Source organism: Hipposideros armiger, unplaced genomic scaffold (genome assembly GCF_001890085.2).
Source record: "Hipposideros armiger isolate ML-2016 unplaced genomic scaffold, ASM189008v1 scaffold_92, whole genome shotgun sequence".
Taxonomy (NCBI): Eukaryota; Metazoa; Chordata; class Mammalia; order Chiroptera; family Hipposideridae; genus Hipposideros; species Hipposideros armiger.
The window spans coordinates 2220368-2239886 of NW_017731442.1; the positions used below are offsets into that span (position 1 = coordinate 2220368).

Here is a 19519-nt window from a genome sequence, read left to right on the forward strand (position 1 = left end):
CTTTTATGCTCTAAGAAAGGGAGGTGAAACGCAAGGTTATTTGTTGGGTAGATCAGTCAGCCGTGGGTCAGGCCTTCCCCTCTTATGTGTCTGCGGAAATGCTTCCAAGCGCGGATTTGCTGTCCCAAGATGGATTTCCTTTCCTTCCTGGAGTGATTAACTTAAAGTGTATCCGTGTCTCGCCTTCTACATTTCACATGAAACATGCAGACATGTGCTGGTTAAGCCCAGGAGCCTCACATGAGCTTTTATGAAGTATCTCCCTCACCCAGGGCTGACCTGATCCATTTTATTTTCTGATAAAAGGAGGGCAGGAGGAGACCAAACCCTACACTGGACCCTGATTCCCTGTCATCGCCGCAACCAAGGAAGGCTCAGAGGTAGCAGAAAGTGGGTGGGTAAAGGGATGGACTGGACTGAAGGTTTTAGGCCATGGGCTAGGAGCCCTGCTGCACAGTAAAACAAGGGGGTGAGAGAATTAGAGCTCTTAACATTGCCTCCAAATGCTAACATTCCTTTAATGATCAATATTTTAAAAGAGGGGCGGCCGGTTGGCTTAGTTGGTTAGAGTGCAGTGCTCATAACACCAAGGTTGCCAGTTCGATCACCGCATGGGCCACTGAGCTGCGCCCTCCACAACTAGACTGAAATGACTACTTGACTTGGAGCTGATGGGTCCTGGAAAAACACACTGTTCCCCAATAAAAATCTTAAAAAAAATTTTTTTTAAAGAACTAGGCAGTACCTTAATATGGCTTTTGATTGTCAAACAATGTAGTGATAGGTAGTAGTTACAGTAATAATGAAATGGCACAAACATTTATAGACCACTTACTGTGTGCCAGGCATGGTTCTAAGCACTTTCAACTCACCAGTCCTTGACACAGCCTCAGAGATTGGGTTTTGTGCCATTTTTTACCAACGAGACTGGGGCACAGAGGGGTCACAGACCACAACTTGCCAACTCACATGGCTGATAAGTGATGGAGCTGGGATGCTAACCTGGCAGTGCTGACTCCAGAGTCCAGGTTCTTAACTACTAGGCTAGTCTTACCTTTTCATGCATTTGAACCACCGCTGTGGACCTTTATCACACAAAGAGCAACATCTTGAAACAAAGGAGTGACATGCCACAGCCCTGAACTCCCCACTAAAGGCTCCCGTGTGTGACTTGCTCTCGGCCCACTGGTGGAGAGTGGAGCAGTGAATAGGAGGCAGAAGATCAGGCTCTCGCCATTTTTGCTCACCTACCCTATGACCTCCTGTAGGCCTCAGCAATCCTACCAGCCTGAGGACTCCTAGGTTGTCATTAGGTTCAAATAAACCTAAGCTTCAATGGAGGGAGCACGGAGCTGTTTCAAAGCACCTCGTTTGAGCCCAGCTCACTGGACCGATAAGACGAAGACCAGAGCGATTACACACCTTCCTAAGCTGGCACAGTAAATAGCACACAATATACATAAAAAGACATTGACAACTCACCTGTAATAATTATTATTACATGGTCCTACCACATATAGCTGATCTAACCTTCCACGGCCCAGGAGGAATCTAATTTCACATCCACACTATAAAAAGCCCATGGTTATCCCTGAGGCTGAAATCTTACAGAATTACCACTTTTACAAGTAAAAGACAGCTGAATATTGCCAATTTCATGTGGTTCAACCTAAATATGTACTTTTAAAAATCAAGCCTCTTTCTCCTGACTGTCATGGGGAAGAGCTGGGCGCAATGCACCAGTGCCAGTGTCAGGGAAGTCTGCCTAAGCCCAGGCAGTAAAGCTGGTTTTCTGGAATGTCAGGACTGTAAAGGCAGCTGCCAATGAAGAACAATGGTTTCATGGCCTGGGAGCCACCACAATCTTGAGGTTAAAGATTAATTGGAAGAGCTTCAGGGAGTTTATTATGGATACGCACACCACTGACACACACACACATACACACACACACAAAATCAATTAATCCCTCAGATTAAAAAAGAACAATTTTGGGCCGGCCGAGTGGCTCAGCTGGTCAAGAACTCGCTCAAAGGTTTGAGCTCTGAGCAGTTCAATTCCTGGCCCGAGCTGAGCAGCCACTGAGCTGCCAACAGGTGGCAGGATGGCTCAGCTTTAAAAAAAAGAACAATTTTGCTGGTGAATCAAGGTGATTCTTGGCAAGAGCCTGCTTTCCTTAATCTCTGCAGCTAAGTTAGCCGGTGGAGACGGCAAGTGTCTGGGCTGATGCTGTATACTTGTATTAAGTCAGTTTTTAAAAAAATTCCCAATGATGCTAAGTGACTATGAACTATTCATACTCTAAAAATGTCTATTTAATGAAGCCTCATTTAATTATAAACATAGAGATAACAAATAAAGTTCCAAAATACATACTATATATTTTATTATTGCTAAATCATTACACAAATGTAAGACAGTAGTTTGTTTGTTTTATCATCACCATCATCAGGCCTGGCTAAAATGACAGGAGCACTGGAAGTACTGTTCAGATTCCTTAAGCTCATTTCAGAATTTCAATTCCTAGGGTCAGTGATTAACGTTATTTTTCAAAAAGAAAACAGAGTCAATGAAGAAGTAAATGGGATTAAGAATTTCTTCTATGGAAGACTACAATTTAAAATTACACTAGATCTTAAACTGAAAACAATGTCTGTAGCTATTTGGATTTGAAAAGAAAGGCTAATGTTTTTAGAAAAGTAGACTGAGGGAAAAACATTAACATCCAGTTCAAAAGCAGGCTGCAGGGGGAAATGCCAGAAGCCAATTCCTGACATTTCTCAAACTGATCAAAATACCTGGCATCTCCCAGAACGAGTAACCTCAGGGTGCTGCTGGTATGTCCATCTCCTCCTCCAGGAGGCAGAACTGCCTCCTGATAACAGACTTTAGAACCTCAATAGCCACTTTCACAGGAAGCAAGTCTAAGCCAATTCTGCCTGTGGAATTCCTCTGGGAAGTAAAGCAGCATGGTGGAGCTGCAGAATGTCACATTAAAGTCGTCTCCATAGAACTCTTTTTGTTTTAGACTCAACTCCTTCTTTTATTGTTCAAGTATGGAATTTCTATAATTTGAAGCTGCAGTGTCGGGAATCTTTCTTCATTTCTCAGAAGTGCACTACAGACTCCTTGTTACTTTCTTAGAAACTAGCCTTCTTGGAAATTGAGACTCAGGCTCCACTGGTTTGCTTAATGCTTCGAGGCTGGTGTTACTCTCCAGGCGTCACCTTGTACCACCTTGCAAAGTACTACACTTTTTTAAAGATGCCGCTAGGGGCAGATGCCCAAGACAATGCCCTGTATGAGGGGGCCAGGGCAATGGAACCTATCCCAGGGGGTGGCTGGTGGCTGCTGGATAAGGAGAGGGGAGTTCTCCATAGCAGATACCAATTCTCTTTCCTACTAAGTGTTGTATTTTGACCTCTTTCCCAGAAAGTATGCTATGTGAATAGAAGTTTGCCTGCCTTGAAAGCGAGCCTGCTGATGTTCCCACAGGGATGCTAAAATTACATGCACACATTGGAGTACCCTGCCCTAATTGACTCTCTTTCTTACACTGACGCTGGGTGAAACAGCAACACCGTCTATAGATACAACTTAATCATGCTGTTTACTCTTAAGTATGTTACTAACTTACATGAGGTACATCCCTTACATGTGAGTCTCACAGATGCACAGCCATCAGGATGCCCAGGAGAGGAACTCCTCTTTGCTGGTGCCTTCGTGAGGTGCAGGGAGGCTGACAGAAGGGAAGAGGAAGCCTGAAACTAGTCCTGTCTCTGCCTCTTCTTGGGCAAGTCATTTTACTTCTTTGCTCTCAGTTTTCTCATCTGTAAAATGGCTACAGCATCATCTGTCTCATTAATCCTGAAAAGACAGTGTCTATGAAATGATTAATCTATAATTTGGGACATAATCATCATCTTCATTATCATAAAAGTTAGATAGAGGGCAACAGGCAATGATTCTTAGTCCAAACATTACACCATTGGGCAGCTCAGTGTAGTCACTAGTATGGGCCAGAGGCCACTTAGCTGAGTGACCCTGTGGCAGTTAAATTAACCTCTCTGTGCATCAATTCCTCCTCTCCATGTTGGAGATAATAATAGCACCTATGTTGCAGGGTTTTTGTGAGGATTTAGAGCTAATACAAAGTTTAGAACAGTTATCTGACACTAACGCCATATGATTATTTGCGATTCTTTTTCTATGTATTCTGAATTCAATTAACACTTGATTATATAACGCATGGATTATTTTCAGCAAGCTTTAAATTCTGAAATAATGAACCTGGCCATACAAAATCCTTCCTGAACGTGTTTCCATACTCATCTGTTGTATGTTTGGGATTTGAAAAAAAAAAAAATTTTGTTAGGAAGGTAAATCATCTGCCAAAATAAAACAAGCCAATAGTTACTCTTTCTGGTTTTTCCCTTGTGAATATGGACTTCATAAATGGGAACTTGATGGGCCAGCCGAGTGGCTCAGTGGGTTAAGAGTTCGCTCAAGAGTTTGAGCTCTGAGCAACAGCGGTTCGAGTCCCGGCCTAAGCTGAGCAGCTGCTGAGCTGCCAACAGATGGCAGGATGCCTCAGCTTAAAACAAAACAAAAAAACCCCGACAAATGGGAAATTAAAAAAAGTAGCAGCTTATTTCTTTTTTAAGCCTTTGTCAGGCAAAAAGACAGTAAGACTAAGGGCAGTGATAATGAAACCACAGGATTCCAGGCAGCCTTGAAAGGAGAAGGATGCTGTGCCCTGCACTTTCCAGGGCCTCTGGAGCCTTCTAGGGCCAGTCTTGGGACAGGAAGCCTGGCCCTTGCCTGCCCCATGACCATGGCTTCCTGGGAGGCCCTGATGGGGGAGCTTCTTGTCCCACTTCTCCTGAAGTGTGGTCCACTCCGCTGAGAGACCCTCTGGTGTTCTCCCACCTGGGCTCAATCCCTCCTTCTCTCACCAGGAGATGCTCTGGTGCCAACCAACGCTGCTCGGGAGTTCAGGAGTCAACTCCTCCTAGAGGAGAGAATCCCGCAGGCGGAAAAAAAAATCACCCGGACAGTATCGCAAAAAGATGGAATTTCTCTGTGGCTCCATCTACATCATCAGCACCTCTATTTATCCTACTGCCAAGTTCCCTTGAGGTCACTTGGATGCTTGCTTTCATCTGTGACAGGAGCACAAAAAAGCCTTTAAAGGAGAGTATGATCCTTAGAGAGTTCAGTTTTTCACAGAAGGCACTTGTGGGGGTGGCCTGGACCGCTGCTGGCGGAGCCACAGCTGGCGGAGCCACAGCACAGCACCCGGGCACCTCATTCATTCCACAGTCCTTGTGGATGGCACCCCCTGGAGTTGTACAATGAAGCGCCTCAGCTCTGGGAAGATAGCCGTCAGCTGGGAGGAGGACACGTTTCTATTTTCTAAAAAACATCTAAAAAGGAGAAGTACAGTTCAAGTCTCTTGTCTGTCAGCTCTAGTCTCACCTCTCCCTCAAGGGGTTTGGATGACTCCTCCCTGGCCCGGCACCTCCCACATCCCACTCTCCTAAACCAACCAGTCTAATGCAGCAGACTCATAAATGAGGGGATGGAGGGGCGAGGGAAATGATAGGAAAGAAGAGAAAAGTTAAAAAGGAAAAAAAAAGGCCAGGAGTGGCAAAGAGGAGGAGGGCGCGGGAGGTAAGAGCAGACAGTGCCTGAAAGTGCTGAGTTGCATCCAGGAGAGCCTGTTGGCTTGTTCTCTGCCTCTGCACCCCTGTTTCATTGGGAACTTGGTGAAGGCTATAGGGTAGTACAAATAAAACATGCCTCCACTGAAGAAAGGCCTCAGCTATCCTACAACTTCACATCTACAAAATAATGACCATGCAACAAAATTAACTTTTTGTGTTGTTTTGGTTCTATTTCCCGTGCCCTGCTCTAATGACTAAGGAAGCACCACAAAGCACGGGAGTAAGAAGCAAAAGGGGGCAGCCAGAGAGGTGAGGTGACTGATCCTGGAATAAACTAACTAAATCTGGGTGTCTGGTGAATCTCAGGGGTCCTTTGGGCTAAGCGCTCTGTGTAGGAGGCCCCAGCACACTATGCCTGAGAGGTGGACATCCAGCCATCACTTAACATTGCCAGTGACGGGGAGCTTACTACCTCATAAGGCAATTTGATTCATTTCTGTGCAGCTCAAATTATTAGAAATTTGTTCCTTATATTGTGTGGCCTTACAATCTCCAGTCCTGGGCCTGAACTCTGCTCTCTGGAGCTACCCAGAATAGGTGTGGATGATCATTTCCTATGAAAATCTTTCAAATATTTGAATACAATCAGTATATTTTCTATAACTTCTCTCTTCTAGCATAGACACGCTTTGTTCTGTTTGTCAACCTTTACATGTAACTGGCAAGAATTCAAAAAAAAGTTTTGCATAACCTGACCAAAGGTGGTAGTTTTCTGGTCCTTACCGATTCAGGAAAGCATTTCCAAAGCGACTAAGCTTTCGAAATGGCTTTTTGGGGTCCACGACTAAAGCGTTCCCTGGGGTGCTGCCCTCAGTCTCCCCATACATCACAGCGATGAAGGAATCAGTGGTGGGCTCTGGACCAATCCTCATGCCGGGGAAATCTTGCTCCAGTAAGTACCTGGGAGAAGAGAAAAAGAAGAAACTTAGCACGTTGTTGCAAATCAAGAGGCCAGAAACTTTCCTGGGTCTACCAATGTGTAACATACTAATTTAAAAACCTAGAAATATAACCCCCAAGAAAAGGAGAACGATTGGCATTTTACTCTTTTGCTAATAATTATTTTTCATAGTTTAAAATCTACAGACCTATTTTTTCCCCCCAGTATAAGAAGCCTAGTGATGGGGTCAGACATCTTGCAGACTGACCAGGCGTTTTGAAAGTGTACTGGCACATCAATTCTTGTTTGAAGTTCCATTGGCACAACAGACACCATCCCAGAGAAGCGTACCCAGCCAGCTTGTATGACTGGAAGACCCTCCTCAGACGCCACCTCCTTTAGGGAAGCGTCCCTGTCCCTCCAGCATGTTCGGGACACCTTCTCTGTGGGCCCCGGGCACCCTGTGCCTCTGGCTCTCATGGTGCTCAGCATGGGTACTGTACTTCTTTGCTTCTGGGTCCTTGCAGGCAGGCCCCTGGCTATGGCCAGATGCATATCCCTGGCACCCAGCACTGTGCCTGCCTACAGAGGGCTCTCAAAGTGGTGAATGAAATAATGAAACAGCTCCTTCCTCGTCACAGGCAGTCTACGAGGCTGGAACATCCCCCCTCTGTGCAGTTTACAGCTTCCTTAGGCTCCTGGAAGTTGTGGCCATGGAAGACAACTTCCAATTAATTCAGTAGCAACACAGGCTGCTATGGGGGACAGGGGTAACGGAGGGGAGCTCTGATTAGATATCACCAGGGCCACTGCTGGCCCTTTGGGCAAACTGGAAAAGGATGCCCCTTCCTCTAGGCAGACACAGCCATGCTCTAGACTTCACAGCTTAGCAAGCAGGACTCTACTGGATTTTACCCTCTACGTGCCCCCTTTGCCCAGATGCCCTTATGTAGTTTAACCTGAACAACTGTATACAGTGGCACTAGCAAATGTCATTGAGCGTTCTCATTCAGTGGGTTGAGGAGACCAATACATGTGACGTTGGGCATAGGACTGGCTCAATGACATATTTGGGTGGGGCAAGTCTACTTTCTGTGGGAACTGGGTGAGTTTTAACATAGCTCTCCCCACCCCCCTCAGCAATTCATTCAGCTGAAGCAACTCAGAGCCCCTCCCTGCCTCCCCACTAAGGTTTCCGTTCCCTGATGGAGGAACACTTACATGTGTTTGTGTTTATACACTTGTGGGGGGGGGGGCAAAGACTACTCCCTCCTTCCTCTGCAACCCAGGGAAACATGAGGGAGGGACTACAGTTAACCCTGGAACCATGCATTCGAAAATCCGTGTATAACTTCTGACTCCTCCAAAACATAACTAATAGCCTACTGTTGGCCGGAGACTTACCATTAACATAAACAGTCAACACATATTTTGTATGTTATATGTATACTATACTGTATTCTTACAATAAAGTAAGCTAGGGAAAAGAAAATGTTATTAAGAAAATCATGAAGAAGATAAAATACATTTACAGCACTGGGGAATTATGTCTCTGATCTCTACTATCTAGTCTACCCACTCTTTAATCCATTTTACAAAAAAATGTCACGTCCTTCGGGGCAGTCCTCCCTAATCACTCCACAATGGGGTTTTTTTTGGACACTCCCCACTTCCCCTTCTCTTGAGAGCGCCTCAAGGAACATCTAGTATTGGTGTTACTGGTGGGCCCATAGCCTCTCTTCTGATAGGTTGTCATTTCCTGCAGGGCACAGTCCACACACTCAGAATTTGTGTCCCAAAAAGTCTCTTAGGAATCCTTTGGCTCAACCCCATGTCTGTACAGGGGAAGAGACTGAGGGTGAGGGTAGGAACGTGACGTGCTGCTGGTAAAACTTGTTAGTGGCCCTGCAGAACCGGAGCCTGGGGCCCCTCCCTCCTGGCCCAAGGCTTTTGCTCTCTTACGCTTGGCTCAGCCCCACAGCCTTGGGGTCCCACACACCACTAGCTTCTGGGCCCTTAAGTAGGACCTGTCAGATACATGAGTTAATATATGACATGCTACACTGATTGTCCAGAAGAGTTTTTACATTGGGGGATGGTGAAGTTCAGATACATTTATGTCACACTGCCGGGCAGGCAGGCACGTGCCAACCGCAGGGAGAGAACTAAGAACAACCAGGACACAGAGGATCTGACATGAACCAAGTGAGAATGAAGTGATGAGGTTCAAAGCCGCAACCTTGAAAGGAAGGGTCTGAGTGGGTCCTGAGATGCGATCTACAAAAATGGGTAATTCACACAGCCCCACACATGAGGCTGATCAATTGTGTTAAACTTTTTTTTTTTTTGACGCCTCAAAGGCTTGAAGCCACGAGTTTCAGGGGCTTTGTGGTGTTATCTGTGATAACAAGAATTCAAAGGAACTTCAAGAGGCCTCAGGAAGTCTACAGAAAAGAACCCGCCGTGGTTCAGAGCCGCTGGCGCGATGCACAGGCATCCTGTGCATTCGGCTGAGTTTCTGTCCCTGGCTCCACCTTGCTCTCCTTTTCCTGTGTTCTCAGAGAGGCTGCCAATTTCAGGGGTGATTACTCCCAGTCTTGAGCCAAGTCATCAATGTAAGAAGGGACAAACATTTGGATTCCAAACAGCTGGGCGGAGAAGGTGGTGGGGAGGACAGGAGACCCGACATCTCCTTGTTCCCGTCCAGTGAGGGCCACAGTTCAGCCTTGTCCAAATGGCTCCTCGGTATACTGGCTGCCATGCTCAGCCTGGGCTCAAGGAGCTATTTCAGGCAAGGGTATATGTGGACAGTGTCTTTTTTCTTCCATGGCTCGAAAATTATTTTTTAACTTCACAGAAAAAAAATGTCATTGTGACAAGAAGAAAAAAATCTTCAAGATGATGAAAAGTCCCTCAACATACCTAAGCACCATCTTCTCAAAGGTGGGCTTGAGAATGATTAAAATACAAATGAACAAACAAACTATAAGAGGCACATTATTCCAAAATTCCAGCTGCGAATTTTCTCTCCCCTGGGTATTCATCCATGCACCTTTAAACTTGTTCCATCCTAAGTACCTTATGGGGTAAGTACTATTTTTATTGCCATTTTACAGATGAGTAAACTAAGGCTCAAAAAGATTAAGTGGTTTGTTAAGAACCTAGGATTTCTTACTAGTCCTGTGAGAATACTACCTGCCCTAAATCGGAGCTTGAGGGGCTGAGTCATCCTCCAACAGGAGCGTTTACAGGAACGTATTCTATGAATCACAACAAATATAGAAATCTAAACCTTGTTATATAGAATCTAAAGCTTGTTAACAGTATTCAATAATTAAGCAAGCACTCTAAAAAGTAATATGGCACATATACTTGGGGTGTATTGTGAGCATTAATTTAAAATTCTCAAGCCAAAATCTAAAGAAATAGCTTGTGTAACGATCAATAAGATTTAAAAAAATGTTTGTACGTACGTTGGTATCTGTGCAGGGAGTTTGAGGGTTCAATTCATTGATATGGCCTAGGACATTTTGTTAAAGAGCATTAAACTAACCCCAACAATCATTTTATTCCTTTGGGTAGTACTACGGTTTTCAACCATACAGATGTGAAAGAAATATATAAAGTACAACTTTTGACTTCAGTGGAGAAGCAGTTTTAGTTCCTTATTTTTATATACAGGGCTATGAGTTTAAATAATTTCAATTTATAATAAGCGTTGGAGAGTTTTACATTATGTACTTACTGATAATACTTGATCCACTATTTCACTAGTAGAGGGACTAAAAAGAAAGGGCTAGTCTTTCAATTCTGATTTGGCTTGAATCTGGAAATAATGTTTGTAAAGTAGTTTCCTTTGTTTATCCTCATGCTTAATACCAAGAAATGGAAGTAGGAGGAGAACATTTTTTTTCTTATCACAAAAGTCTTATAAAATGTTCCCAAATATATGTAAGTTAGTACTACTACCACCTCTACTTCTAGACACCACCAAACAACAATTATGAAACCATGCTGTACAGTTTATAAAGCTTTTCACATATTTTATCACTTCACTCTTACTGTCATTGGAGCAGGTATTCTTATCCCTCCCTGTCTTATAGGAAACTGTGCTTATGACAAGCTAGGTAGCTAGCATGAAACCACATTAATACAGGATAATGACCACTTTTAACATTTTGAAATAGTTCCATCCAGTCATTTTTCTGCAAATACAATTTTTTTAATAAAATTGGGATGTGTTTAAACAATTCTGTATCTAGATTTTTCATCATTAGTTTTTCTCATGCCATTAAAAATTCTTTGAAAACACAATTTTTAATGGCTGCATACTCTTCTAAGGTGAATATATATCAATTTAGTTTACCATTTCCTAATTATTGAGCATTTAAATAGCTTCCCATGTCTTACCATTATAATTAATGCTGAGATAAATACCCCTGAACAAATGTCTCATCTACTGTAAAATTTTAATCTTCTCTGAGTTATTGAAAAACAAAGTCAGGCCGAGCTTCACTTCCATTTTAAAATTATATGTCTTAAGGGTGAAACTTTTATTTTCAATTTTGTTTTTCCCTTAAATTATTGACATACATAGTATCACCAGGAGTGCTTATTCAGATAATATATTTGAAACTGCTGATATACTAAGGGACTAGACATACTAAGTAACTTGTTGGACCAAGAAACTGGAATTTGCTGGGTAAACCCTTTTCATATCTCTAGTTTGCCAGCTATGAATGGAATTTAAACTACACAGAGCCAAGACGAGCTTAAAGCACACTGCTATCTAACCTACGCCATTCCCTGTAGCTGCGCCATCCCACCTTTCATGCTGGTCTGGGAGGAAGGTGGAAGAATGGGAGAGGAAGAAGAAAGGGAAAGAGGAAGTTTCCTGGAATCAAAAGCAACATGCTTTCCAATTTCTTACAGCCCTGTTTATTTTTCTAGTCATTCACTCATTTGCTCATGCAATAAAGATCTATTAAATGTTTCCTATGTTATGACTTGTAATTTATGAATCTGACAACAGACTTTAGGTAGATCTGGGCGCACTGTAAGCTTTATAAGGAGGCTACAGAACACAGTATTTCCCAAAGTTACATGACTAGAGAACCCTTTTTTTTCTTTGAACACCTATTAACAATCTCCCAGAACTGCATTCCACAGAATACAGGTTCAATGAAAAGGTAAAAAGGCACTTAATAAAAGTCAACATCTATTCTAATTTTTTCAAATGAAATTCTTTTAAAATTAGCAATAGAAACATAATGTCTTAATGTGATTAATGTATAAAATATTAAACCAACAGTTCACATCATATCTTAAATAGCAAAGACGTTACCATTAAAATTAGAAGCTTGATAGGGATGCTCACTTCCCAAAACAATAAAATATGAAACAGAAGGAGGAAACAAAGTAATCATGAATATAATTGATATAGCTGTCTATCTAGAAAACCCAAGAGAATCTAATGAAAAGCTGTCAGAATAACTTGAATCAAATGAACAGATACAAAATGTAAATGCAAAAAAAAAAAAAATCAGTAGCGGGCCAGCCAACTAGTGCGTTGGTTAAGAGTTGGCTTGCGGGGGCCAGCCGAGTGGCTTAGTTGGTTAAGAGATCGCTCAAGAGTTTGAGCTCTGAGCAACAGCAGTTCGATGCCTGGCCTGAGCTGAGCAGCCGCTGAGCTACCAACAGGTGGCAGGATGGCTCAGCTTAAAAAAAAAAGAGTTGGCTTGGGACACCAGCTCTGAGCTGCAGGGCCCTAATTCGAATCCCACATGAAGGCCAGTAACGCTGCGCCCTCTACAGCTAAGATGGTGAACAACAGCTTGACCTGGAGCTGGGCTGCCGTGAGTTGCCGGCAATGGCGTAGGCTGCAGTGGGGCTGGCTGGCAGCGGGCATGAGCTTTCGTGAGCTGCCATGAGCTGCTGTGAGTGGCCCTCCAATGGCCGGTGACCAACTACCTCAGCCAGGAAGAGTGCAAGGATCATAATACCAACATGGACCAGTGAATCGACGTCCTCCACAACTAAACAGAAGAACAAAAGGACAGCAACTTGTCTGTTCCCCTTCCCTGTTTCCCCAATAAAATCTTTTTTAAAACCCCAAAAACCAGTAGCTATCTTACATACTAGCAATACCCATCTAGAAAATATAAAGGAAAAAATCTGATTCACAAAGTGACGGAGGATAAAATACCTAAGAACAACATTAAAAAGAGTATATATAACATGTACGAGCAAATCAACCACTTCTTTGAGATATAAAAGAAAGTTATGAGTAAAAGTGATGCTGAGTTCCTGCTTGGAAAGAGCAAATACCAAGATACAACGCAGTTCCAATACAAATGGATCCCAATGGGATTTTTTGGGAAGAATCTAATGAAGTAATTTTAAAGTTCCCCTGAAAGAATAACAGGAAAGGATGATTGACAGTATTTGGAAAACAAAGAGAAATGAGATCAAAAGAGTCTGTGCTACCATTTATTAAAGTATGTTTTAAAGTGACAACAAAGTCACTTAAAATATTTAAAGTCACTTAAAACATTTAAAGTGGCTTGTGACAGTATGGAGTGGGTATAAGAATCTACCAACAGAACAGGATGCGAGAGAAAGATCCCCAAAGATCCCAATATCTAATAAATTTGCAGAAGAAGAAGCCTCTTGTGACATTGGTTAAAGGTAGGATTATTTAACAAATAGTGTTAAAAAAAAATGAATACCTTTGAAACAGATTTTACTCCCAAGTGGACTGCAGAGTTAAATATTTTAAAAAGCCGATTTAAAAGAAGGAAATACAGGTAAATATTTACCAAATCTTAGGAGAAACAGGATTTTCTATGCATAAGAGAAATAAAAGACATTTGTAAAAGAGGGGGAAAAAAAGATTTGACCACAAATATTAAATATATTTGTATGTCAAAAATTATCATAAAAAAATTTAAAAGGTGAACCTCAAACTGGAAAAAACATCATAATTATGACAAGGGAGTGACAGCCATTATTGAGCAAAATATTTAAACATCTACAAAATAAAGAATACTTCAAATGAAAATTGGGCAAAGTTCAGAGATAATTCACAAAGAAATATACATGATGAACTATATGTTTTACAACTTCACTAGTAAGAAAACGCAAATTAGAAGAAATTTTTTCCTATCATATTTGTTTTTAGTAGTTAGTAATACTTAGTGTTACTGAAGGTTTTGTAAAATAATGATCCTCATATTAGACTCCCTGGTGGGAATCTAATATGGATAACTTTTCTGGAAAGGAATATGTGTATGTACGTATGTGTGTGTGTATATATATGTATATATATATTAAAATCAGATATATATAAATATATATAAACTTGAAAAATACTTATACTTTTTGATACAGTAATTCATGCTCAGCTATTCTAAAAAAACTAGAAACAAAGATTTATATGTAAGAATATTCACTGTGATATTAATCATAACAGCATAAAATTAGAAATGATGTTCTAAGCTATTCAATAGACTATGATGCAGTCATTAAGGTTATTTTTGAAGATTACTTAATGAAATAAGAAAAAGCTCATCCCATCATATTAAGTGAAAAAAGCTGTTTATTAAATTGCCTTTATTGCATAACCCCAGTTTTGTAAGCGTGGTTTCTATGTCTTCCTCTAGGTCATTTGCTAAAACTATGAACAGATGGAGCTTGGACCATACGCCATAGAAGGTCCACCGAAGTGAGCCTCCCTCCTCAGCTGAGGCTGCCTCTTTTCAGGCTGGATGATTCAGTGGTCATGATGCCATCAGTGAACCTTCATCTTTCAATGGTTCCCAAATGTTTCCTGAGGGAGGCTGCCTAAAGATTACCTCGAGAGGTAGTTGATAAAAACAACAAGAAACATCGATTTCCGAGCCTTACCCACAGAGATATTCTAATTTGGGAGGTACTGGATGAGGCCCTGGAATCTGTTCAGAAGGTCTGGTGATTCTGACCCGCAGCCAGGGCCAAGAACCATGGCTTTCTATCTAGTTCATAATTTTCTAAGGTTTTGAAAAGTATATTGACTGTCTTTTAGAAGCACGCTTCTAGATGAGAGTTACAGAAGAGAATTTTATAATTTAAGAGAACTTTTCTTCGCTACGTTTCTCCTAATTCTCCGGCACTGCTGTCGTTTGTCAGGCAGATGATAAAATGAGTGGATAAGAGGCCAGCCTGTGGCATTTCGCCAGGCTGACTGCTGCCACCAACACCACACTCAACCTGCCCTAGAGCCCCCATTCCCCTCCTCAGAATCCTTGCTCCAAGTCCTGCCTTCTCCCAGGCTTCTGAAACACTAGCTTTCTCCTCTATGGCCTCCTTCCATCAACTTGTAACTTGTGCTCATCTTGAATCAAACCTTCGGAATGCCTATGACTAGAGCATGGTTCCTCCCCTTCAGTACTCAGTTGCTGAGTGTTTTCTATATTTATCGCTTCACCTCCCACTCATTCCTCAACCCACCACCATCTGGCTTCCATCATCACCACTTAGAGACACAGCTCTTGACAAGGTCACCCTGGCTCCTGATGGCCAATCCACCGGTTCCATTTCAATTCTTTTCCCAGAAGCATCTGATGCTGCTGACTACCTCGTCTCTCTTTCCCTGGATTTTGTGGGGGCCTTCTGCTGTTTCACCAGCATCCATTTCCCTTTTTTGATAAAAGCACCCTGAGGAGCCACCTTTCCCCATTCTGAGTCCACATGGTTTGGGGGCATCTGACCTCCCCACTCCAGGCATGAGTATTTCATTCCCCTTGTTTCTAGGGATGGGCATATGGCCAAAGGTGAACCACTGAGACTCAAACCTTAGATTTGTGGTGAAACTGTTGGGGAAGACAATCCCTTTTTTTCCCACTGGGGTTGCTGAGCTGACAGAATATGAGTATGGAATTGGAGATGGCCACCTGCCCACTCCACGAGGGGCAATTGCCTGAGAAGGAAGCCAACGTGAGGAAGGCAGCAGAGCTGAGAGACAGTCCTGATGGCACCACTTGGGGTCCTAGGCCAGGCTTGTGGCCAGTATACCCTGGTCTGATTGGTTTCATGAGAAAATTTGTGCCTTTTCACTTAAGCCTTTTTAAGTTGAATTTCTGTCCCTTGCAGCCACAAGAGCCCTACAATGACTCTGAGCCACATTCCTCCCCTGGCATTACACCACCTCTCTGGTGACTTTTTCCCAAGTGTCTCCACAAGCTCCTCTTCCTCATAGTCTAGGCCCATATGTCCCCCTTGTGGACTTCTACACCTGAGTGTCTACTTAAACATAGGTTTAAATCTAAACTCATAATTATGCTCCTACTCTTCCTCTTCTTGTGTCCCCATCTCAGTGGATAGCTCCACCACCAACCTGGTTATCCGAGATATCCAATTACCGGCCTCATCACTGATGCTTTCTCACCCTTACCGCCAGGTCTCCTTGGGCAGCTAATCCTGGCTTACTCCTCAGGACACAGCTTTTAGGTTGTATCCTCAGCGAGGCCTTTTCTAACCTCCAAGCCTGAATGAAGGGTCCCTCCTATGCCTCTATCCCACCCTGTGCTTCTAGTGTCACAGCTCATCACCCAGAGCCCTAATGGCTTGTGGATTCTTTTCCATATTCCCCCACAAAATTCTAAGTGCTGTAGTAGCCGGGCCCATCCCCGAAATCATTATTTTTGAATAAACGAACACTAGGGTATGTAGTTATGATCTTATATATCGTAAATATAGTCTATTCTCCTTTAAAAATCAAATATTTCAGTATCTCAGAGATCTGCAAAGAGCATGGTATTTGGCACAGAAGACTCACCCTCTAGTGCCTCAATGAGGGTGAGAACCACCAAACTGGGCCCACAGGAATTTTTTTTTTTTAATGGGTGAACCAGGCTGCCTCCTGTGAGTGCCTTCACTTCCCTTTAATCATGGAATCTAGAGCTTATCAAAGGAATGAAGTAGAGCTTTGTTCTTGAACACAGTCTATTTCTCCCCAGTTTTGAAAACTGAGACATGTGCCTGCTTCCAATTTTCTAATGCTTTTCATATTCTTCATAATTTCTTAAAAATCAGCAGCCATAGTTCTTTGAGCACAACTGCAAGTTCTTCCTCTACAGCCAGTCCTCCTACCTGCCCAGGTATTTACGGGGCTTTGCCTGTGCAGGTGCTGGAATGCACCTCATCCTAGGGGTTTGAGCCCCTCTCAAACATGGCTGGGCTCCCTCTACCATCTCTAGATTGAGAGAAAAGGAGGAAGGAGCATAATAACTGAGTAGTTCTGTTTTCCTCTCATGTTACAGCAAGAGTCCCAAGCAGTGGGCCTATCACTTCCTGATTCTTTTTCTTGTTCTAAACAGGCCTAAAAAGGCTTTTTTTATTTTCTGAGGCATTTCTGCCATCTCAGTCTGCTTGCTCCGGCTTCTTAATGCTTCATACTGTCCATAAACCTTGTTCCCACCCTTACATAGGGAACCCCTGTCCCCTTTCCCCCATTAATATATTTAAATAATATTTAAAGCCTTTTATAGGAAAACATCGTATCTTGATTTTATTGAGTGTTATGAAGAATGAACATGTTTATACATTGACAAGAATATACAGTGGAAAAAAACCATTCAGGGATTGTGCGGTGGCTATGCCCTTTTTTTTCTCATGCCTACTCTTCAGTTCCTTTTGTCCTTGTGTTCTTTTAGCTATTCCTACTTCTTTTTTGTTTGTTTTCTTCCTGGCACCCATTTTTATGTTACATTATTGCACACAGATGTAGAAATTACTTGACTGGTACTAATTGCAGAATTATGAACATTAAATAAACCACAGGATGCTTAGTATTGGAAGGTTGAACTGTTTTATATTTTTTATTGAGAGATAATTCATATATCACCCCTTTAAAGGGCACAGTTGTGTGGTTTTTAGTGTATTCACAGAGTTGTGCAACTAATACCACTATCTAATTTCAGAACATTCTCGTCATCCTCAAAAGAAACCCTGGACCCGTTAGCAGTAACTCTCTATTCCTTTTGTGCGTGGATATCCAATGTCCCACCATCCTTTGTTGAAAAGAATATTCTCTCTCCTTGAATTGTCTTGGAACCCTTGTAAAAACAAATTGACCATAGATGTATGTGTGTATTTCTGGACTCACAATTCTATTCAGTTGATCTCTGTGTGTGTGTCCTTATGTCAGTACCAGTCTTGTTTACTGGAGCTTGGAGTAAGCCTTGAAATCAGGACACATGAGAACTCCAGCTTTGTTCTTTCTCAAGGCTATTTTGGCTATTCTGGATCCCACACATTTCCAAGTAAATTTTAGGATCAGTTTGTCAATTTCTGTAAAGAAAGCAGTTCGAATTTTGGTAGGGATTGCACTGAATCTGTAGATCACTTTGAGTTGCACTGCCATCCTAAAAATATTAAGTCTTCCAAACCATGAACATGGGATGTCTCTCCATTTTTATTTTTTTAGGTTTTCTTTCATTTCTTTCAACAAAGTTTTATAGTTTTCAATGTGTTTTAGCCTACTTTTGTTAAATATATTCCTAAGTATTGCATTCTTTTAGATGCTAGTATAAATGGAATTGTTTTCTTAATTTCATTCTCAGATTGTTCATTGCTAGTATACAGAAATACAATGCATTTTGTATGTTGATTTTGTATCCTGACCCTTTGCTGAACTTGTTTATGAGTTTTAAGAGATTTTTTTTTAAAAGGATTTCCCTAAATCCTTAGGACTTTCTATATACATAAGATTACAGCCTCTGTGAATAAATTTTATGTCTTTTCACACTACATGCCTTCTATTTCTTTTTCTTGCCTAATTGCCGTGGTCTCTGATCTTTTAAAGCCTATACAGTTTCTTGAGTGACTTCCTCTTTTTTCCTCAGAATAAATTTTCTGGGAGAAAAAGACAGTGTAGGAGGAAAAGAGAAAGTGGGACTCTTAAAAATCAGAAGTTGAAACCACGTGGTTTGAATTGATTTTTGATAAGCCTCATGTCCTCTCAGTGGAAATGTCTTCCTTCACAGCACTTGGGCCCAGGGATTTTCTGGGGGAATCTCTGAAATCTCTTTTCCTCAGGTTTTAGACACAAGCCTGGCTGAGTCCAACATCCACCCTTCCTTGGCTGTTATAGAGCCTAAGATGACATGGCCATTTTGCCAGGCCTATCTTTTTTCCTCCTCGGGCCAATTCTTTCTTGGTCAGAGATAGAGCACCAATAGTTCCTCTCATTGCATCCTTTCTCTTCTGGGAAATAAAATTATCAGTAAGACAATAGGTTTATCAGCTGTTCTGCTTGCACCCCCAAAGAGACTTTGACAAATATTTCCATCACATCTGAAGTCTCCTTATGGGCCAGTTTTGTGATCCATGTTGGGCGAGCCCATCAACCCTCTTCTTCTATTTGTCCTTTTCTTTGCCCATGGGGCCCTCATGGTGACCTCCCATGCAGAAGTAAGCGAATTTTCTTGACACTCAAGCTCTTCATCCACCCCATCTAGGAGACCTAGAACAAGGCACACACTAATTTCTTCACTCCTGATGAACATCCTAGCTCACCATACTTTAGTGGGGCTCCTGGTTCTTCCCAGTTATGGGACAAAAGGAGGAAGAGAAAAGTTCCATTAAAGAGGTCTTGCTGAGTGGCTTTACAATGAGAGAAGTATCCCTCCCTATCAGTGCAGGCTCTGTGTTATCAGTGACCTCTTGGGATGTGCAGGAAGCCAGGTGGATAAGAATCTATGACTATGTAGACAGGTGTACCCCACAGCCAAGTATGAGCTTCTAGTGCTCAATGGCTAGAGGCAAACAATGCAGACACTGACCAGCCTCAGAGAAAAGAAAGCCACGGATGCACACCGGCTCCAGGATTGTCAGCGCACTGGGCCAACCCCCCTACTCTCCAGTTCCAGTGCAGGT

At 42.3% G+C, this 19519-nt stretch overlaps 1 protein-coding gene across 1 annotated transcript in view; it reads right to left on the reverse strand.

The window, feature by feature from the left end:
• LOC109384061 (EH domain-containing protein 4-like) overlaps positions 1 to 19519 on the reverse strand; it is a 25134-nt gene that overhangs the window by 2916 nt on the left and 2699 nt on the right. The window contains exon 2 of the mRNA XM_019645022.1: positions 6448 to 6624. Within this exon, the coding sequence (XP_019500567.1) occupies positions 6448 to 6624 (177 nt within the window). The remainder of the gene's footprint in view (positions 1 to 6447; positions 6625 to 19519) is intronic.